This window comes from Nilaparvata lugens, chromosome 3, assembly GCF_014356525.2.
Source record: "Nilaparvata lugens isolate BPH chromosome 3, ASM1435652v1, whole genome shotgun sequence".
NCBI lineage: Eukaryota > Metazoa > Arthropoda > Insecta > Hemiptera > Delphacidae > Nilaparvata > Nilaparvata lugens.
In genome coordinates, this window is record NC_052506.1 from 17,781,299 (window position 1) to 17,799,455 (window position 18,157).

The following is an 18,157-nucleotide window of genomic DNA, read 5'->3' on the forward strand; positions in this document are numbered from 1 at the left end:
TAATTCCTACACTTATAGATGTTAGATGAAAGTATTGCGGATCATTTGAACACTTCTCCGGAAAAGCCATTTCTAGGAGACTTTTTCGGAGAATACCTCAATTTTGGCTCCAAAAGCCAAGAATGTTGGTTCAATATCTTATTAATAAGGATTATCGTATATTGAGTGACTCAGTGACAAAAAAAGCAACTTTGAAACCCAGGCCCGGCTGCTCGAAAGCCGGTTAAATTTTAACCGTGATCAATCCCACGAGAACCAATCAGAGAAGGCGTTTTTAAAAAGACGGCTTCTCTGATTGGTTGTCGTGGAATGAATCACGGTTAAAATTTAACCGGCTTTTGTGCAACCGGCACCCTGACTCTTCATCAATTGAGATAGGAAATTAAGATATTCTACCTTATAGATTATTAAATCAATTTGTACTGAAAATACGTAAGAAGGAATCTTCTCGCCCTTCCTCTCTTTCATCACCTATCTTTTATCATATAGGCTTAGATCTTCGTATTTATACGAGCCTATAATTTGTTATATCACGATAACTTGCTTTTTTAAACTTTTTTCTTGTTTTTGGAAATTAAATCTCAACATTTTCCAATAAATACATTATTTATTAAAATGTAATCATGACTTAATCATGTCAATGAGTCCTTAATCATTTAAAGAATATTAAGAAAGTATAGTTAGGTACCCTGTAAAAGTACTATGATGAATAGATGATAATCTATTTGCTAATGAAAATGATTCATTCTTTTCTTTAAAAAGTCTGGTGTGACGCACTCACACAACTTTTCTTGCCGTTATGAAAATTGATCACCTGACGCTAGTGTTCACGCGCATCTCAAGTCTACTATTCATAGATCTGAGCCAGCTGGTGACAGGACAATAACGCTGGATACACACGAAATCTGCTATCTCTTCATAGTGAATCTATATATATAAAAGCGAAATGGAACTCACTCACTGACTGACTGACTGACTGACTGACTGACTCACTCACTCACTCACTCACTCACTCACTCACTCACTCACTCGCAGAACTAAAAATCTACCGGACCAAAAACGTTCAAATTTGGTAGGTATGTTGAGTTGGCCCTTTAGAGGCGCACTAAGAAATCTTTTGGCAATATTTTAACTCTAAGGGTTGTTTTTAAGGGTTTAAAGTTCGTCTTTTAGCATGTATATTCTTCTTCTCCCAATCTCTTAATTATAATTGGAATTTCCATATCATATGTTACTATATGAACTATAATCTAGATAGAGTACCTCTTCGAAACAGTTGTTAACTGGCAACTAAATTAATAATTTTGTCAGGTTAACATTAAGTTGAGTTGACTTTGTTAGGTTGGCACCAAGTTGAAGATTTAAATGTATTTATCGCGGGAAAATTGATTGGGCACTGCTACTTCAATCCTGGGAATATTATATTACTAGCCGTCAGGCTCGCTTCGCTCGCCATATCCGTTTAGCCAGACGTTTAGTCTGGCCCCCGACTGGATTGTCCTAACATATGATAAAAATTCTCGAATGAAAAATGCAGGCGAGCGAAGCGAGCCTGCTGATTTCATTCTTGTACGATCCAGTCGGGGGTCCAGGGGGCGGAGCCCCCTAGCTAGACGGATATGGCGAGCGAAGCGAGCCTGACGGCTAGTCTATATAATTATATAAAAGCGAAATGGCACTCACTCACTGACTGACTGACTGACTGACTCACTCACTCACTCGTAGAACTAAAAATCTACCGGACCAAAAACGTTCAAATTTGGTAGGTATGTTCAGTTGGCCCTTTAGAGGCGCACTAAGAAATCTTTTGGCAATATTTTAACTCTAAGGGTGGTTTTTAAGGGTTTAAAGTTCGTCTTTTAGCATGTATATTCTTCTTATTCTCTTAATTATAATTGAAAAATGTCCATACCATATGTTAATATAGACTAGAACTATAATCTAGAGAGAGTACCTCTTCAAAACAGTTGTTAACTGGTAACTAAATTGATAATTTTGTTAGGTTGGCACCAAGTTGAAGATTGAAATGCATATATCGCGGAAAAATTGATTGGGCACTGCTACTTCAATCAGAGCTATTTCAATATTATATTACTAGCCGTCAGGTTCGCTTCGCTCGCCATATCCGTTTAGCCAGACGTTTAGTCTGGACCCCCGACTGGATCGTCCTAACATATGATAAAAGTGCTCAAATGAAAAATGCAGGCGAGCGAAGCGAGCCTGCTGATCTTATTCTTGGACGATCCAGTCGGGGGTCCAGGGGGCGGAGCCCCCTGGCTAGACGGATATGGCGAGCGAAGCGAGCCTGACGGCTAGTGATTTAATAGAATCAACAGTTGCTAACAGTTTGCGATATTGAATAATCACATTTTCTCAAATTTCAAACTTATTTTCAATTTTAGGTGAAAATGTTACCAGACAATTGGTGAGATTTTCATGCTCAATGTTTTCCAATCGAATTTTTTCGTTTAAATTATATCTGAGACCTGATAATTGGAAATCTTAAATTAAACTTTGCATAGATGGGGTGGAGCTCATGAAATTTTTACAGATATGAGACTTGTGGCAGTTGATATAGCTTATCAATGACTATTTGAGGTATGAATTTGATCAAAATCGTTGGAGCCATTTTCGAGAAAATCGCGAAAAACCCTGTTTTTGACAACATTTTCGCCATTTTAGCCGCCATCTTGAATTGCATTTGATCGAAATTGTCCGTGTCTGATCCTTATAGTGTAAGGACCTTAAGTTCCAAATTTCAAGTCATTCCGTTAATTGAGAGATGAGATATCGTGTACACAGACGCACATACACTCATACACACACACATACAGACCAATACCCAAAAACCACTTTTTTGGACTCAGGGGACCTTGAAACGTATAGAAATTTAGAAATTGGGGTACCTTAATTTTTTTCGGAAAGCAATACTTTCCTTACCTATAACTAGGGCAATAGGGCAAGGTAAGTAAAAAAGTATAGTTACCCTGTGAAAGAACTCTCTGATTGGATAGACGTAGACTCTCCATGTCATATTCGTTTCGTCGCCCTCATAAAATACTACTTTACAGTCGCTCGAGAAGTTCGTCCCAATCATGAATAGTTCTAAGCCTCCGTTAGCTGGACAAGATCTCCATGACATTGTCAAGAGTTCGGGAAGAGACATTTGTTGAGCTGAAAAAAAACACTGAACTATTAATCGGAAACAAAGTTATTGTAATAGTAATAATAGCAATGAATAATCTGACTGATTTAAAATACAAAACTTTAAGTGAATTGTAGAATGGCGATTTAGAGACGGAAACTATTGTCACTTATCAAACATCCGTAAATGGAGACTGGTTATATTTTCTTAAAAATTGATTAAAAATTCCTCGAGTAAAGGAACAAAGACATGCACAATTTATTTAAAAAATTATTTTCTGCAATAAATGGCACAAAAATTACTGGAAAGATGAGCCCAGTAGGGGTTTGAAGGCGTGATTCCAATCTGAATTTCTTTCGTGACTTTGTTCTTATTTTGTTCTAATTCTGTACTCTATTCCTAAATTGCATCCTCTATTAATGTTTCTAGTTTATTATTGTTTCTCTATTTGCGGTTTCAATTTTCTGTGAACGTCTACGCCCCAACTGCATTTACATTTTTTTTAATGCAAATTTTGCTGCATGAGGGAATGATGCTTGAAGGGCTTCTCAAAAATGCCCTCAGAATCATACCCTCCGAAATTCAAGAAGTCTTACAACTATGGAAGGTATCATGCCACGTTTTTTGAGTTCTTAAAACTGGGTAAGTGGAAAATTTGAAATTAAGAATATTTTTGAACGTGCGTTAGCGAGTTCTCACTTTTTACTCACTCAAGGCCAAAGTCGTTGTCCGTCTGTTTGTATGTTCTACAGTAACTTTAGAAAGAATTGATCTATCAGCTTCAAATGTTGAACACATATTCTTCGAACCTCATTACAGGTCAAGTTCGTTGGACAACATGACTCACTCCTTCATCCTTTTTTAGGATATAAAATTAATATTGAACGTGCATGAGAAAAAAATTGTTGTGATTTATCATTTAGTCAGCTGGAATTAATTGAATGTTATTTATGTAATTTTTCCATTCATTTGAAAAAGCTGATTCTATTTGGGGGTTACCACACAGACTGTCCTTTATGCGCCTACACACGATTTCAGCTGAATAATATACAACATATTTAATTTATAAGTTCTATATTAACTCGCTTCCGTTAACAACACTGTCTGCCTGTCTATCTATTGTTTGTCTGTAACATAGATTGATTAATAATACTACTTGTAGCAGTTGCTATGACGTTGACAAATTTGCCATGACAATTTTTTTTTGCCAAAGTGTTAAATTTGTGAGTAGAGGCTACTATTAGTGTTCAACAACACTTGATTATTCAATGTAGATACTCATTTGTTTCATTTTTGTATCATTTACCCATGTAGCACAGACTGGTGGGCCAACGTTGGATTTTGGTCGGAGTGTCGGGTTACCGTGGGTCGGCATGCCAACTATAATCCAAAAGCAGCCAACTTACATGTTCACATTGTCGGCCCAAGACAAAATTATCTTTAAATGTTGAGATCATTGAAACGGTTTGAGATATCGAAGTGCGGGTATCGCAATACATTTTCTTTTGAAATTCTGTATCGAAATCATGTATCATATGATTATGTTCTCATTTGAAAAAATGAGATTGGATTCAAAATTAAGCTGGATTCGAATTGAAGTTGGCAGAAAAAACTTTTGAAGCGACTGCAAGTAATAGGATCCCACGTCAAGTAATAGATAGGAGTTGGAATCCACTGTCATACGATACTTGTAAAAGAAATATTTAGCTGTTTCCATGATAATTCTCACCAATTCTGTAATTACAAGTTGCGGATTTCAGAGATCAACAGTTCATGAGCGAGTTCCTCAAGCCAGGGTCTCACTAGTTAATCAATTAACAAGTGACCAAAGCAAAGTCTTCCGGCTATATCAATTCACTATTGTTTGGGAGTTCTGAGGGGGGGGGGTGGAAAAGGTTTAATGGGTTGTGAAAATGAATTATAGTACAGTCAAGGAAAGGTTATAGAGGGAAAAGTTTGGAAGACAATTTTTGACCCCGCAGTTCTATTTAGGGTAGTAAGGAGGTAAACATATCAAAATTCCTCACCCCTACTGATTGTGCTAAGGGGGTGGGGGTGGTCAAAGGAACCATTTTTTGGTTTCTCGCATATAACTCGAAAACTCGATCAGATTGTATCTTATGGACTGCCGTTATATAGTTTTTGAGATATCAGCTCCTTAAGGTGTGACATTTTTGAAAAAAAACACATTCGCCTCCAATTTTTTTCTACTTTTGCTCTTATAACTTTATACAAATTTATGGGAGCAATCCATGCTGACTATGAACTTATAGAGCAATAAATTCTCTTCAATTTGATGTTTAATTTTACACCTTTACGCACTTCCCTACAACTGTTGCAGCAGCTTTAGTGTTAAGTGTGAAATCTCCAGTTTTTCAACAATAGACCAATTGACAAAGGAACTTGGAGGGAATGTTTTGTACATCATTTTCGACTCTGCAGCTTTGTTGAGACTAGTTAGGAAGAGAGCATATCAAAAGTCCCCATTCCTAACTCATGTGCTAAGGGGATGAGGGTGGTTTAAAAGTTACATTTTTCAAAAGTTACAATATCACAAAATTCTACTGAACAAAAAGAATAGAGAATTTATCAAGTCTTGTTTTCGAATACCATATAGTTAGTTTTGTCGGATGAACTCATTGTTCTCAAGATAAGAGCGCCGAAGCAAAAGGCTGAAAAATGTAACTTTTAAACCACCCTCATCCCCCTTAGCACATGAGTTGGGAATGGGAACTTTTGATATGCTCTCCTCCTAACTATAGTCTCAACAAAGCTGCGAAAATTATGTACAAATAACATTCCCTCCCAATTCCTTTGTCAATCGGTCTGTTGTTGAAAAACTGGAGATTTCACACTTAACACAAAAGCTGCTGCAACAGTTGTAGGGAAGTGCGTAAAAGTGTAGAATTAAACATCAAATTGAAGAGAATTTATTGCTCTATAAGCTCATAGTCAGCATGGATTGCTCCCATAAATTTGTATAAAGTTATAAATGCTAAAGTAGAAAAAAATTGGAGGCGAATGTGTTTTTTCAAAAATGTCACACCTTAAAGAGCAGATATCTCGAAATAGTTATTTGTGCAACTAGTGCGCAAAGTGACAGTTTGCTGCACCGAAAGAAACATTTACGCCCGAGCCGTAGGCGAGGGCGGAATGGTTTCTTGAGTGCAGCAGAGGAACTTTGCGCACGTATTTCACATTAAGTTTTTCCTACAGTTACCATTGAATATGAAAAGTGGGTAATTATGGGTAAAATTGCCTGAAATCCATCAAATGTTTTTCTGTGTAATTTTATTATTGATAAAAACCTTAATCCTAAAATCCTAAAGTCCTCGTTGTCGTTGGATAAAATATCTAATACTAATAATTAGCGCGTTGTGCTTCGTTGCACCTCTGCTCACTATAGCAGCCCAGTCACTGTTACCAACTTCATTTTGATTTTGCTGCACTGTTGCTACATATATAACCTACTAAGTATTTTGCGTTGCCATGTTGCAAATCTGGAGTGCAGAAAAATTTTTCCCGCACTAGAGCGGAAAAGTGATTCTTTGCGTTCTGTAATCAGTGCAGCAATGGCCAATTTTCAACGTAACTGTAGGAAAACTATATAACAGTTATGTCAATAGGATACATAGTTTTCGAGTTATATGCGAGAAACCAAAAAATGCTACCTTTGAACCACTCCCACCACCTTAGCACAAGTGGTAGGGGTGGGAACTTTTGATATGTTTACATCCTTACTACCCTAAATAGAACTGCAAGGTCAAAAATTGTCTTCCAAACTTTTCCCTCTATACCCTCTTTTTAGCATTCATTGCCATTAGCATTCATATTCACAGTTGGGTTTCAATGCGTAAAAGGTTGAAGCTATCACTGCTTAACATCTCAAATACACTACAGCAAGCACTTATAAAAACCAAGTTAATTAGTATCAACTTTAGAGTATACCGTTGATTCCAGGTACTTATAGTACACAATACTAGCTAATGTAAACCTAGTTACAAAGAATAGAAAATAAATCAGTAAAAGCTGGAAAGAAAATACTTTGAGGTAGAGGCTTAGGAAAAACATCCCAATATCCTCTCTCTTCCATGAAAGAGGGAAAGCGTTCACTTATTTTATGTTTAGAGAAATAACATTTTAAAATGGACAATAGTTGTGATGCATAACGAAAATGGTCTGTTTGGATATCATATCTATTATTCACATCCTCTATTTATATTTTCAATCATGAACCCGTGCTTCAAATAAACATTCACCGTGAATTCAAGTGAGTTGGTTGACGTTGAAGTGGTGGATTACTCTCGGTTTTTCTAAACCTTATATTCAAAAATGATTTTAAATTGCAAATTTAAAGGTGAATATGTTTTCTAAGGGGTTTATATTAACTATTCCAAACTATAACTATTACTATAACTATAACTATTCCAAACAATAGAGTGTTGAGTAGGTTGCACAGAAATATTAGAGAACTAGGTAACCCGAGCTCCGCAAGAGTCAAATTAAAAATTTGACAAACTGAAAACTTGAAAAATTTAAGATAGGCCTGTAACCATCCTCGATAAATTAAGAATACCTATTCAAAATTCTAAGTTAATTAGTCCAGTGTTTAAGACGTGATAATGCGTCATTCGTGAATTTCCTATCCGGTATGTATGAATAACAGCAAGTGTAAGCCAGTTCTTTCCTTTATTATATTATAGATTGAATATCATCAACTTTTTCGATTCTCCAATAATTTGATGATCTCAAAAGTTACATAGTTGAAGCTTATATAGAGTATGCCTATTAGACAAAAACTGGAGAAATGGTTTAATGTTCGATTTGAGTTAAAGTATTATTTTTGCTATAAGAAATATTTTTGGCAGTACGTAAATCTACTAAGAAAAAACGTTTATATATAACAAAGGTTCAATATAGCTAATATTTTGATTTGGATTAATCTTTGTGGTTAAAAAATGTATCTACATAATACAGCCAATAATATGTTTGATACAATAACTTAGGGTCAATAACATAGTGAATACCAACACAATTTTTTCCGCAAAGGAGATAAATGCTTCCCCTAATTTCTAAATGCATGATTTGCTTTTCATGCGTACCTAATTCTCATACCCTCTTTTTCCTAACGAGCTTCGCACTGATCCCCTTCCCAAATAATAATCAAGAAACAACTTACATTATTGATAGAAATCCCGAATCCAATAAAATAACGGTCAATGAATCAGTTGAATCCTACTCTATCTTTAAAGAGGAAGGACGCAATCAACTATCCTATAAAATAAAATAGTGTATCAGGCCTACTACTATAAATCTAGTGATAATAATAATTAGTTCCAGTTGAACTTTGATAATCTTTTACACGATTGCCAAAGCTACCTCTACGTGAAGATAATATTCGTACCACTTTTCTCACCTTTGTGTCTATAAATTAAGTTTCGAAGATCTTATGTAATATATGCAATCTTCTTATATTTTACTTATAATGAAATTTAAGTTAATGTTGAAATTCGTCTAAGGCTAATACAACGTAAAGTTTGAAATATTTTATTTAAAAGTTGTAATAAACAAATCATTTATTTGTATTTCGAGATTTTATTAATTTTTATCGTGGATCGAGTATTAGTAGCCTAATTTTGAAGATGAGTGAAGCATAGAGATTGATTACATTAGGAGTTAATTATAATTACATTATTTTTGTACTAAAGGAGTTAATTTTAACAGAAAATGTGTTTGTTAAATTCAAAAGAGTTTATTGTTGAGAATTATGGAATTCATCAACAGCAATAATACATTTATAGCCTACATTATGTAAGATATAAAAAAGGATAAGAAGAAAGTACAGTACCGTATACTTTCCAAAATTGAGGTGAAATTTAAGGATTATTGAAAAGTCTTGGATCTGCATCTACGACCCTAATTTTTGTCATAAAAAATGAAAAGGGAACTACTGAGTAGCCTACTGTACATGCACTAGAATAAATATTAAACAGGGCAGCCTACTTAATAATTCAGTTCGAATCATTCAGTTTGAACTTACAAAATATTCTAACTCAATATTTCATTAAAACTAACTACAATCACTAACCTTCCATATCAAAATCAATGTCGTCAAAGTAATCATCACTGTTGTTATTATCATCAGACTCGTAGAAGTCTTCTTCATTCTCGAAGTTCTGATCCATTGGTCTTTCAATTGAAGACGATCGATTAAAAGTTAAGCACATGATTGATGCCGGGCAACAAAACTAATCTCTATTCCACTCCAAGAGCGATAAACAATCAATACTGATAATCGATAAAAAAGATTATTCAATTGAATTATTGCGAAGATTAACTCAACCAACAGACTATCTACAAACACTATCAAAAGTTGGCAACTACAACCAAGCTTCACTTTACTGCACGCACGGTGGGTAACTTGCACTGCGATGTGACAAATTGATGTGCTGACGGAAAGAGCTGAGGTAATACAGGATGACTGCGGTGTGGAGAGGGAGAGGGAGAAAGTATGCATAGCGTAAGGGTAGGAATAGCGGTACTTGGGTATTTTTCCACTGTCACTCGTCAAGATATGCCCCTCCTCCATTCACCATTCAACTGTTCTTATTGTAATACTCACTGCAGTACGGAAATAGAGTGATGAGCTAATTATTCCTAGTTGACCAAATCCAAATTCTATACTGTATAGTAAATTCTTATAAGGTCATTGACCTTACATAACACTAATGTGAAAGTAACCACGTAAAATTGAGTTATAAGAGTGTCAATATTCCCATATACACGTATTGAGTTATCAATATTTCAAATCTTAATGGTGCATTATCTTATAAAGTGTGCATTGAAGTTCATGATTGAATCTCGAATATTTTACTCTAACAAAGTTAAGCTGCGTTTACACCAAAGTTATTAACAAAATGTTAATAACTTGATCCTTATATATTCTATTGGATTGAACGGAACTTGACAAACACATATGCTCATCATGTTTATGATAAGTTATGTTCAATCTAATAGAATATATAAAGATTAAGTTATTAACATTTTGTTAATAACTTTGGTGTAAACGCAGCTTTATAAGAAGTGAACCATCCACATTACGTATTATTCCCAATAAAAACCTAATACCTTAGTCATATCCATAAGAATACCATATAAGTTATCATAACTAACACAAGAATGAAAAATAATTATTCAATTGTTTTATCTCAGGAAAAACTTACTTTTGCTTCAGTTGAACGAGCGTTAGCGAAGTTCTCACTTTTGACTTACTAGAGCCCAATGTCGTTTTCTGTCTGTTTGTATGTTCAACAAGAACTTTAGAGAGAATTGATAAGTCAGCTTCAAATTTTTCTTCGATCATTTTTACAGGTGAACAACAAAATTGACTCACTCCTTCGTCCTTTTTCAGGATATAAAAATAGCATTGAAAGTGCATCAGAAAAAAATTGTTTTGATTTATCATTTATCAGTCAGCTGGAATTATTTGCGTGCTATTTCTGTAATTTTTCCATTCATTTAAAGAAGCTGATGCTATTATTTGACAGTTGACAGACTTTATGCGCCGACACATAATTTCAGCTGAATAATACACAACATTAGGCTATATTAAGTTCTATATTAACTCGCTTCCGTTAACGTCTGTCTGCCTGTCTGTAACATACACGTAATTAATTCTACTTGTGATAGCAGTTGCTATTACTCATTCATTTAATTATTGTAACATTTATTAAAATGTTGAAATAATTGAAACGGTTTGAGATATCGAAGAGCGGGTTTCACCATTAATTTTCCTTTGAAATTCTGTATCGAAATCATGGATTCGAATTGAAGCTGAATTCGAAATGAAGTTAGATACATATGACGGATTCAATATAGCGGACAAAAATTTTGAAGCGACAGAAAGTTTTTTCCAATTGGAATAGGATTCCCATGGAACCTACTACTGTAATATCATACTTGTGAAATATATATTCAGCTGTTTCCATAATGATTCTCACCAACTCTGTATAATTACAGGTTCGGATCTCAGAGATCAATACAACAGTTCATGAGCGAATTCTTCAATCCAAGAGGTCTCTAGTATTTTCTTCCTTACTCTCAGACTTCACATAAAAATTGATACCTGTGACCCATTAGGGTCAGTTTGAAATCCCACTGAGATTGATCCTGGGATCCTGGGACGCAACGAATACTGAAAAAAGGGGCGGGGTCAAAAATTGTGTTCAAAACTTTCCCTTTATAATCTTTCGTTGAGTATCAGGGTCAGTTTGAAACATAAGAATTATTCTATCATTCAATAAAGAATGAAGTGCCAATATGATGAAAAATTATCTTTGACAAATGATTGATAGTACACTATTAATGTTACGTGAGCGAAAGTAAGCTTATGTGTTATAGCATGTAAATAACTCCTAGAACCTCCAATAAAGAAATGTTTTTTGCTCTAATTTTCGAGATGCAGGGAATTCCACAAAGTTTTTTCAAGGAATTATCATTTAATTATTGTTTGGAATTATTTATTTAGTCTAGACTATTATGAACAGTGGCGAGCGGTGCTATGAAAAGTTGGTGCTAGATTGATATTCTTCAAGATTTCTTTTCTTTACAAATATATTATGAGCATGGAAAGAGTTTCTAAAAAGGATTATGTTGAAATTATGTAATATATAATAAAATATAATGAGGACACCACCCAAGCTGAACAAGAAAAATTTAGAGAGCAAGAAGAAGAGAAAGTAAATTAGATTATATCAGAGTTCTTCATTCATGTAAGTGAAAATATAGTCTGGCGTAGACACTAATAATTTACAATTAATTACAGTTTAGCTAATTATGTTCGTATATGACATTCTCGTCCGTGATGTATTCATCATATCTATTTCCTTCACAGGCAAGTAGACTGTCAATGGTTTCTGCCCATTGTTCCTTTGTTCAAACACCTGCACCTTTCAGGAATATTCTTCGGCCTTCTTGAATTGGGATTACCAAGAAAACTATCAGCCCCTGCTTTCTTCTCTTTTGAGGAATAGCCAAAAATATTCCTTGGAATTATTCAAGTTGGGATATCTACCATACCTGTACTTTCCAACCAATCAGTTACAGTATAATAAGGCTTAACAGAGATAGAATTCCTTAGTTCAACTTTTATAGTTTTCCAATATGTATAGGAACATACAGGTAGCCTATCGTATATGAATAGTTAGATATATCTTGTACCAAGTGAAAAAACTGAGTAAGTTACCTTTTTTTTATTTTTTTAAAAATTGTGTTCGACATTTATGGCATTATCAAGTAAATGATAATGACATAAATAATGTCAAAACATGTCGTGAGTAAACAATTTTTTAAAAACTGTTTCTAAGTTCTTAAAACAACTTTTAGTACTTAAGTACTTAACAAAAACAAGGTCTTGTATATTGTACGATTACATAACTAAATAAAATAGCCCGAGATATATGGGACCTCTGATAGGATTCTGAACTAAAATATTCACTAAAATATAATTTTTATCATAACTTACTGGTATTTATTAGTGGACGAGTGGCTTGGTGGAAATTTATTAATTATGGCCCATCACTCATAATCTTTTCTTGCCCATTTAATTTGCTCAAAAATCTCTTTCAAATAAATAATTCTTTAGTATACCGTACTTTTAATACACAGAACTTCTTCAGAATGTAAATACTTCAAGTAGTCTATTAATCTAGTTTTATTTAGTTGCAAATCGTACTTTACCCTTCATCAGGGTGATGATGGAGTACTTTTGAAGGTCTCTCTTCGATAGTTGATCATTAGACATTGGATGACACAAACATTATTGCTCCAGTTCATCAAATCTTAGTTATTCATTGGATTATGTGAAAGTTGGAACATTTATCGTAAGAGATTAGACAACATTCATGAATAGAACTCTAATCAGATGAACCAGTGATTGTACCGTATTTAAGTTTGTTATGCGTCACCCTCAAAGTAGGTATTACTCAGAGGTCCAAGATAAGAAATAGATAAATACTATCATCCACTGTACATTGAATCAAGGTAGACTCAATAATATTCTATTCATTCATGTATTCTATCTACATTGAGTTCAATGTGTGACTAATTTGAACTGCTTTTGTACCGTTGAATGTTTATTATATGACTTATCAATAGATTGTAGACTTATCAATAATTGTTCTGTAAAGTGCATTTGGAGTCATTATAACAAGTCAAATATCAAGAGTACCTATAGAAAACCTTTCCGCTAGCTTCGATAATTATTATCATTGAATATTATTACGAACACAATATAGATATATTGTAAACACAATTTCAATAGGCAAGAGGAATTATCCTCTCCACAATAGAGTTGAAGTTGAAATGATTTCAAACATTTTCTTTACTTTTTTGTGTAGTTGAGAAGTTGATATTGTGATAATTATTCATATTGAATGAAAAAGACTAAGAAATTGTCAAAAAACCACTGATTTAGAAATCTGTGACAATTTCTTAGTCTTTTTCATTCAATTTTCTTTATTTATGAAAGCCTGTGGAATGGATTACGTACAGTATCATTATTATTTGTCATTCGCGTTTTTTATTATCGTGGTGTTATCGTTGCTAGAGCTGGGAAATTATTTATTTGAGGAGCGGCAAGGCAAAAAGATAATCTTCAATTATTTGAAGTTGACAAAAATTATGTTGACAAAAATGAATTTGTCCCAGCACTGTTGACTTGAAAATATTTGGCATCGATGATTTATAAGCAAGCGATATACCGTCTTCAATTAATAAATTTACTCGTGTTACTCACACTCCTCGGTGATCAATACTGACCAAAGTTCAATAGTGGTAATTTACAAGTGATTCATAGAGAAATTCACTCCAAACTTTCATTATTTGGTGAATTTCATTATTTGGTGATTTCATTATTTTGGTTTAACGAATTTGCAGCGCATTGGATTCATTATACTGTAGATCTTTCTGAATTTGGATTTTTGTTTAATAATAATAATAATAAATTCATTAACATTTGAATAATTGTTCAAGTGAATTTGAATAATTGAATAATCTCAGTAATTTCCATCTTTCTGACGAATTGAAATGAGCACTATAAAAACTGGAGAGACATTACGAATTCTGTTGAGTACAAGCACTGCCACCTCCAATTAGAGGTGGTTGTGGTACTGTACTAGTCGTTTTAATTCCATGTTTGCCATGCTTTCCATGTAGTATTTGAGGAGAGTGGTCTGTCAAGTACTTTAAGAAAGTCTAAGCTCTACCAGTATCGTTCGACATTGGACACATTCGAAAATAAACAGAGAGTTGGAAAACATTATAAAAAAATAAAGTAGAACAAATCCGATCAATAGGATTCGTTACTATTCATGCATACAGGAATTTCACCATCTGTGATTGACTCAGTGGTTAGCATGAAGTGATATACGGGAAGTAGATTCGGTATTTTCGTTGGTAGGGTGACCACTTGTGATAGCTATGAATTTCAAATAACTTTCTAGCGGTTTGGAGCTCACATAATGTAGGTATATTCATCTTTGATTACCAAAGCATAATATTAAAGGTCTTTATAAAACCTAGCTACGTGTAGCTTCTAAAGACGTAGCCGTCCTATCTCCCAATGGTACGCAATCTGTCCCGTTCACACCAGCGTAGCGTCGATATTGGAATATAGGAAGGATCGACAAATTTCGAGAAAGAATTTGAAGAGAAAAATTGTATTGAAAATAAGTTGATATATGATAATGTTATTGAAACAGGTAATTGATTGGGAGATAGGAAAGCTCGAGAAATGATTTGAAGAGAAAAATTGTATGTATTGAAAATAGGATAATAAATCATACTGATATTAAAACATGTTTTTGATATGATTTCTAATTTTTTCATTATCATAATAATAATTTATACAATTTTATCAGATTTCTAAAGCTATTACTGCTATTGGAGATTGTATGAGGCATTCTCATTTGAATATTTCCTAATAAAGTATTTTAATAGGGCTACTTGAATTGTTCAATATTATTATAGAAATTACCAGTAGGCTACACTCTTCATAGTTTTTCAATTATCCGAAACTAGTTGTGTTTATATAAAAAAGCATGAAGAGGAAACTAGTTATTTCTATAATAATCCCATTATATTAAGCGAGCAATTTCTGTATTTTTATATCTGGTTATTTATGTTCAACGGATCTCGATAACGTCTCTAACGATTTTCACGAAATTTGGAACAAAGTAGGTTTATGACATAAAAATTCGATTGCACTAGGTCTCATCCTTGGGAAAACTCGCAGAACGACATTAAAAGGATAATTCATCCTTGGCTGAAACAGCTGAGACTTTCGTCGTCTGTGGATAGTAAAAAGTGAGCGAGTGATTCTGTGGGAAAATAGAAATATCGCATCCCCGAAATTCATAAGCTGACGTATAGCCAGCTGTAAAATATAAACACGATCATTTTAGAGAATTGTGTTCTGTTTATCAATAAATAAAAATAACGAGCGAAGCTCGGTGCCCCGATATCAATTGAATGATTGAATATCTTCATTTTCAGACTTCACAGATTAGAGTGTAGGTAGTTGGTGGAGTAAGTTGAGGCAGTAAGTGCTTCTTCCGCTAAACTTATTATGTGTATTTCGAGAGACAATGCCTTATTAATGTCAGCTGCTTCTGGCGCTGCTAGTTGCTGTTGTACGCTCTCGGGCCTCGGCTTCTCAGCACTACAAACTTTATCATCCACAGTCTCAAAGTCTTCAAACTTCAAAGATCAAATTTCCTTAAATTAGATACGAGCATCCTAAAATTGTAAGCGATCGGATATTACTCACTGCATTCAATAGAGTCAGAAGCAATCTGTATGGTTTCGCAAGAGCCGTCTGGATGCATGATTGTAGTTCTAAAAACCAAACGAGCTTTTGACGATTTTCGGGGGGCTCTGATGCCTACAGGCACACCGCTAGCATGCATTCTTTGTTCCACATCGTATTTCCTTAGCTTGATTATCCCCATGCAATCGACACTGGAACAGAAAAGTACTAAAGTACAGACTATTGAGACATACAAAATTCCAGTATTCTAATCAATGATTTTTGAGGCTAAAATGAATTATGAATTTCAAAATTTCAAGGATCATATTCATATAATTATAATTAATGTTTATAATAATTCAACTGTTGTATAAATTAGAATTGGAACCGTTTTGGGCTTATAAGCCTGTGGTACATTTCTGTAATTTGTGTAATTCTGAATGATTAGATAAATAAATTCATACTCCATGAATAAATCAATTAAAAAATGCTCATACCCTTTGACTGAGATTTTCCCGTATCTTAGATTTTCAAATTCGAGCTTGAATAACTAAAGAGCATGTTTACTTCACTACTCTAACACTTGTTCAAAGTGACACAGATTGATGAGTACCTAATTAGGGGAAAGTAGAATCAGTTTTTTCCGCATTAGCAGATTGTATACAATAAGTACTATTTTATTCCTATCTACTGACTACTGATTAAGGAATAAGAAAGGTCATTCACTCACACGAATGGTAGCCTACCATTCCTGGAAATCGCATTCCACTTGTCACCTGGTTCTATAGCATGTCTACATACACCATAAAATTATCGTCCTCAAGCTCATATACATCATAATTCAAATATATATCTGCTAATTTACGAGTATAATAAATAATAAGTTCTGTTTTTACTGAATAAATTTCAAAGTTAATTAGTACATGTTAGTATTTCGTTCACAACTCATAGAATTATATTGAAGCTTATATTGAATGTGATTCGGAATAAATGAATAAATAAATGCATGGTTATAAACGTTTAATGCGTGAACTAAATTATCGTCCATAAATCGCCCATATCAATTATAATTCCATGATCCATTATCAAGAATGGACATAAGCCCAGGAAGCAATACCAGATGCCAGTGTGCATCAATATTAATTCTGTGATAATTGAACAATATTGCATTTGATAACCGTATTACCGTATTGAATTCCAGGGTAGTTCATGCTGAACGCATCCACTAGCAGGTGAGTGCATCAGTGAGTTAACACCCTAACCGCGAGTACCCTATTATCCCAAGACAAAGTTCAATTTGAAATTACTTTTTACGATAGCATTTTTGTGGAAACTATCTCAAAATTTTCTACAGAGTTTCTCTAATTTCGACTCCTTTTCCCTCTCCAAATTCAATGTTCTAATTTCTTCTCTTCAGTTTGAGAGATTAAAAACTGTACGACTCAGACTTAAAACGTACCTCACAGTCATCTGATCATCTGGATGAAAATTCATCTCCAACACTACAGTGTTTTCGATCTCTCTCACTGCGCAGACAGTGTAGTTCCTCGTATAACAGGCCTGGTAGTACGGGTGGGGAGCCACATCCCCACTCCCTGTTCCAATAAACGCAAGAAGCTTCGCTGGTCTATTGTAACCATTCAACTGAAAATATGTTCAAATTAATGAAACTATTTAGAAGAAGATGAGCTGAAATAACACAGAAAGTATATCAGTGGACAATAATCATTATGAATAATAATTACTTAAATTAGGTAGGCTACTTGTGAGTTCTGGATATACAAAATACAACACAATAATAGAGAAAGGCGGAGAATAATTATTGCGAAGAATCTGAGTATATCTACTGCGCCAACCACATTCTGGTTTAATGAGAAAATCATAAGGCTCAATTCACACAGATTTGTCGTGGCGTAGACGTAGTTTGACAGTGGCTTGGCACTGACTTTTTTAACTCCCATATTATTGTAAACATGATATGGTAAATAGTTTCGCCACGCCACTTCTATTTGCTTAAGATCATGTTTATAATGATTATACGAGTGGCGTGGAAGTGGCTAGAGTCTATTCCACGCTACCGCCATGTCACTTCTGTGTGAATTGGGTTTAAGAATAAATGATTATGATATTTTTCTTCGTGATAGAACAATCTCTTATCTCTCTACTGCCTTACTGATCATTGTTCATACTTTCGAATCCCCTTTTTG

The 18,157-nt window shown here is 34.2% G+C and overlaps 1 protein-coding gene across 4 annotated transcripts in view; it reads right to left on the reverse strand.

Annotated features, from left to right (window-relative positions):
* The window catches only part of LOC111049316 (mucin-17), a 40,395-nt gene that overhangs the window by 14,903 nt on the left and 7,335 nt on the right, over positions 1 to 18,157 (reverse strand). For 2 of the 4 annotated variants that reach the window (XM_039423133.1, XM_039423134.1), the window contains exons 4-6: positions 17,410 to 17,594; positions 15,972 to 16,162; positions 2,987 to 3,174 (exon numbers count right to left, since the gene is read on the reverse strand). In XM_039423133.1, the coding sequence (XP_039279067.1) occupies positions 2,987 to 3,174; positions 15,972 to 16,162; positions 17,410 to 17,594 (564 nt within the window). Of the gene's footprint in view, positions 1 to 2,986; positions 3,175 to 9,233; positions 9,557 to 15,971; positions 16,163 to 17,409; positions 17,595 to 18,157 lie in introns of those variants that run through there. The other 2 variants (XM_039423135.1, XM_039423136.1) reach the window with 2 other exon arrangements.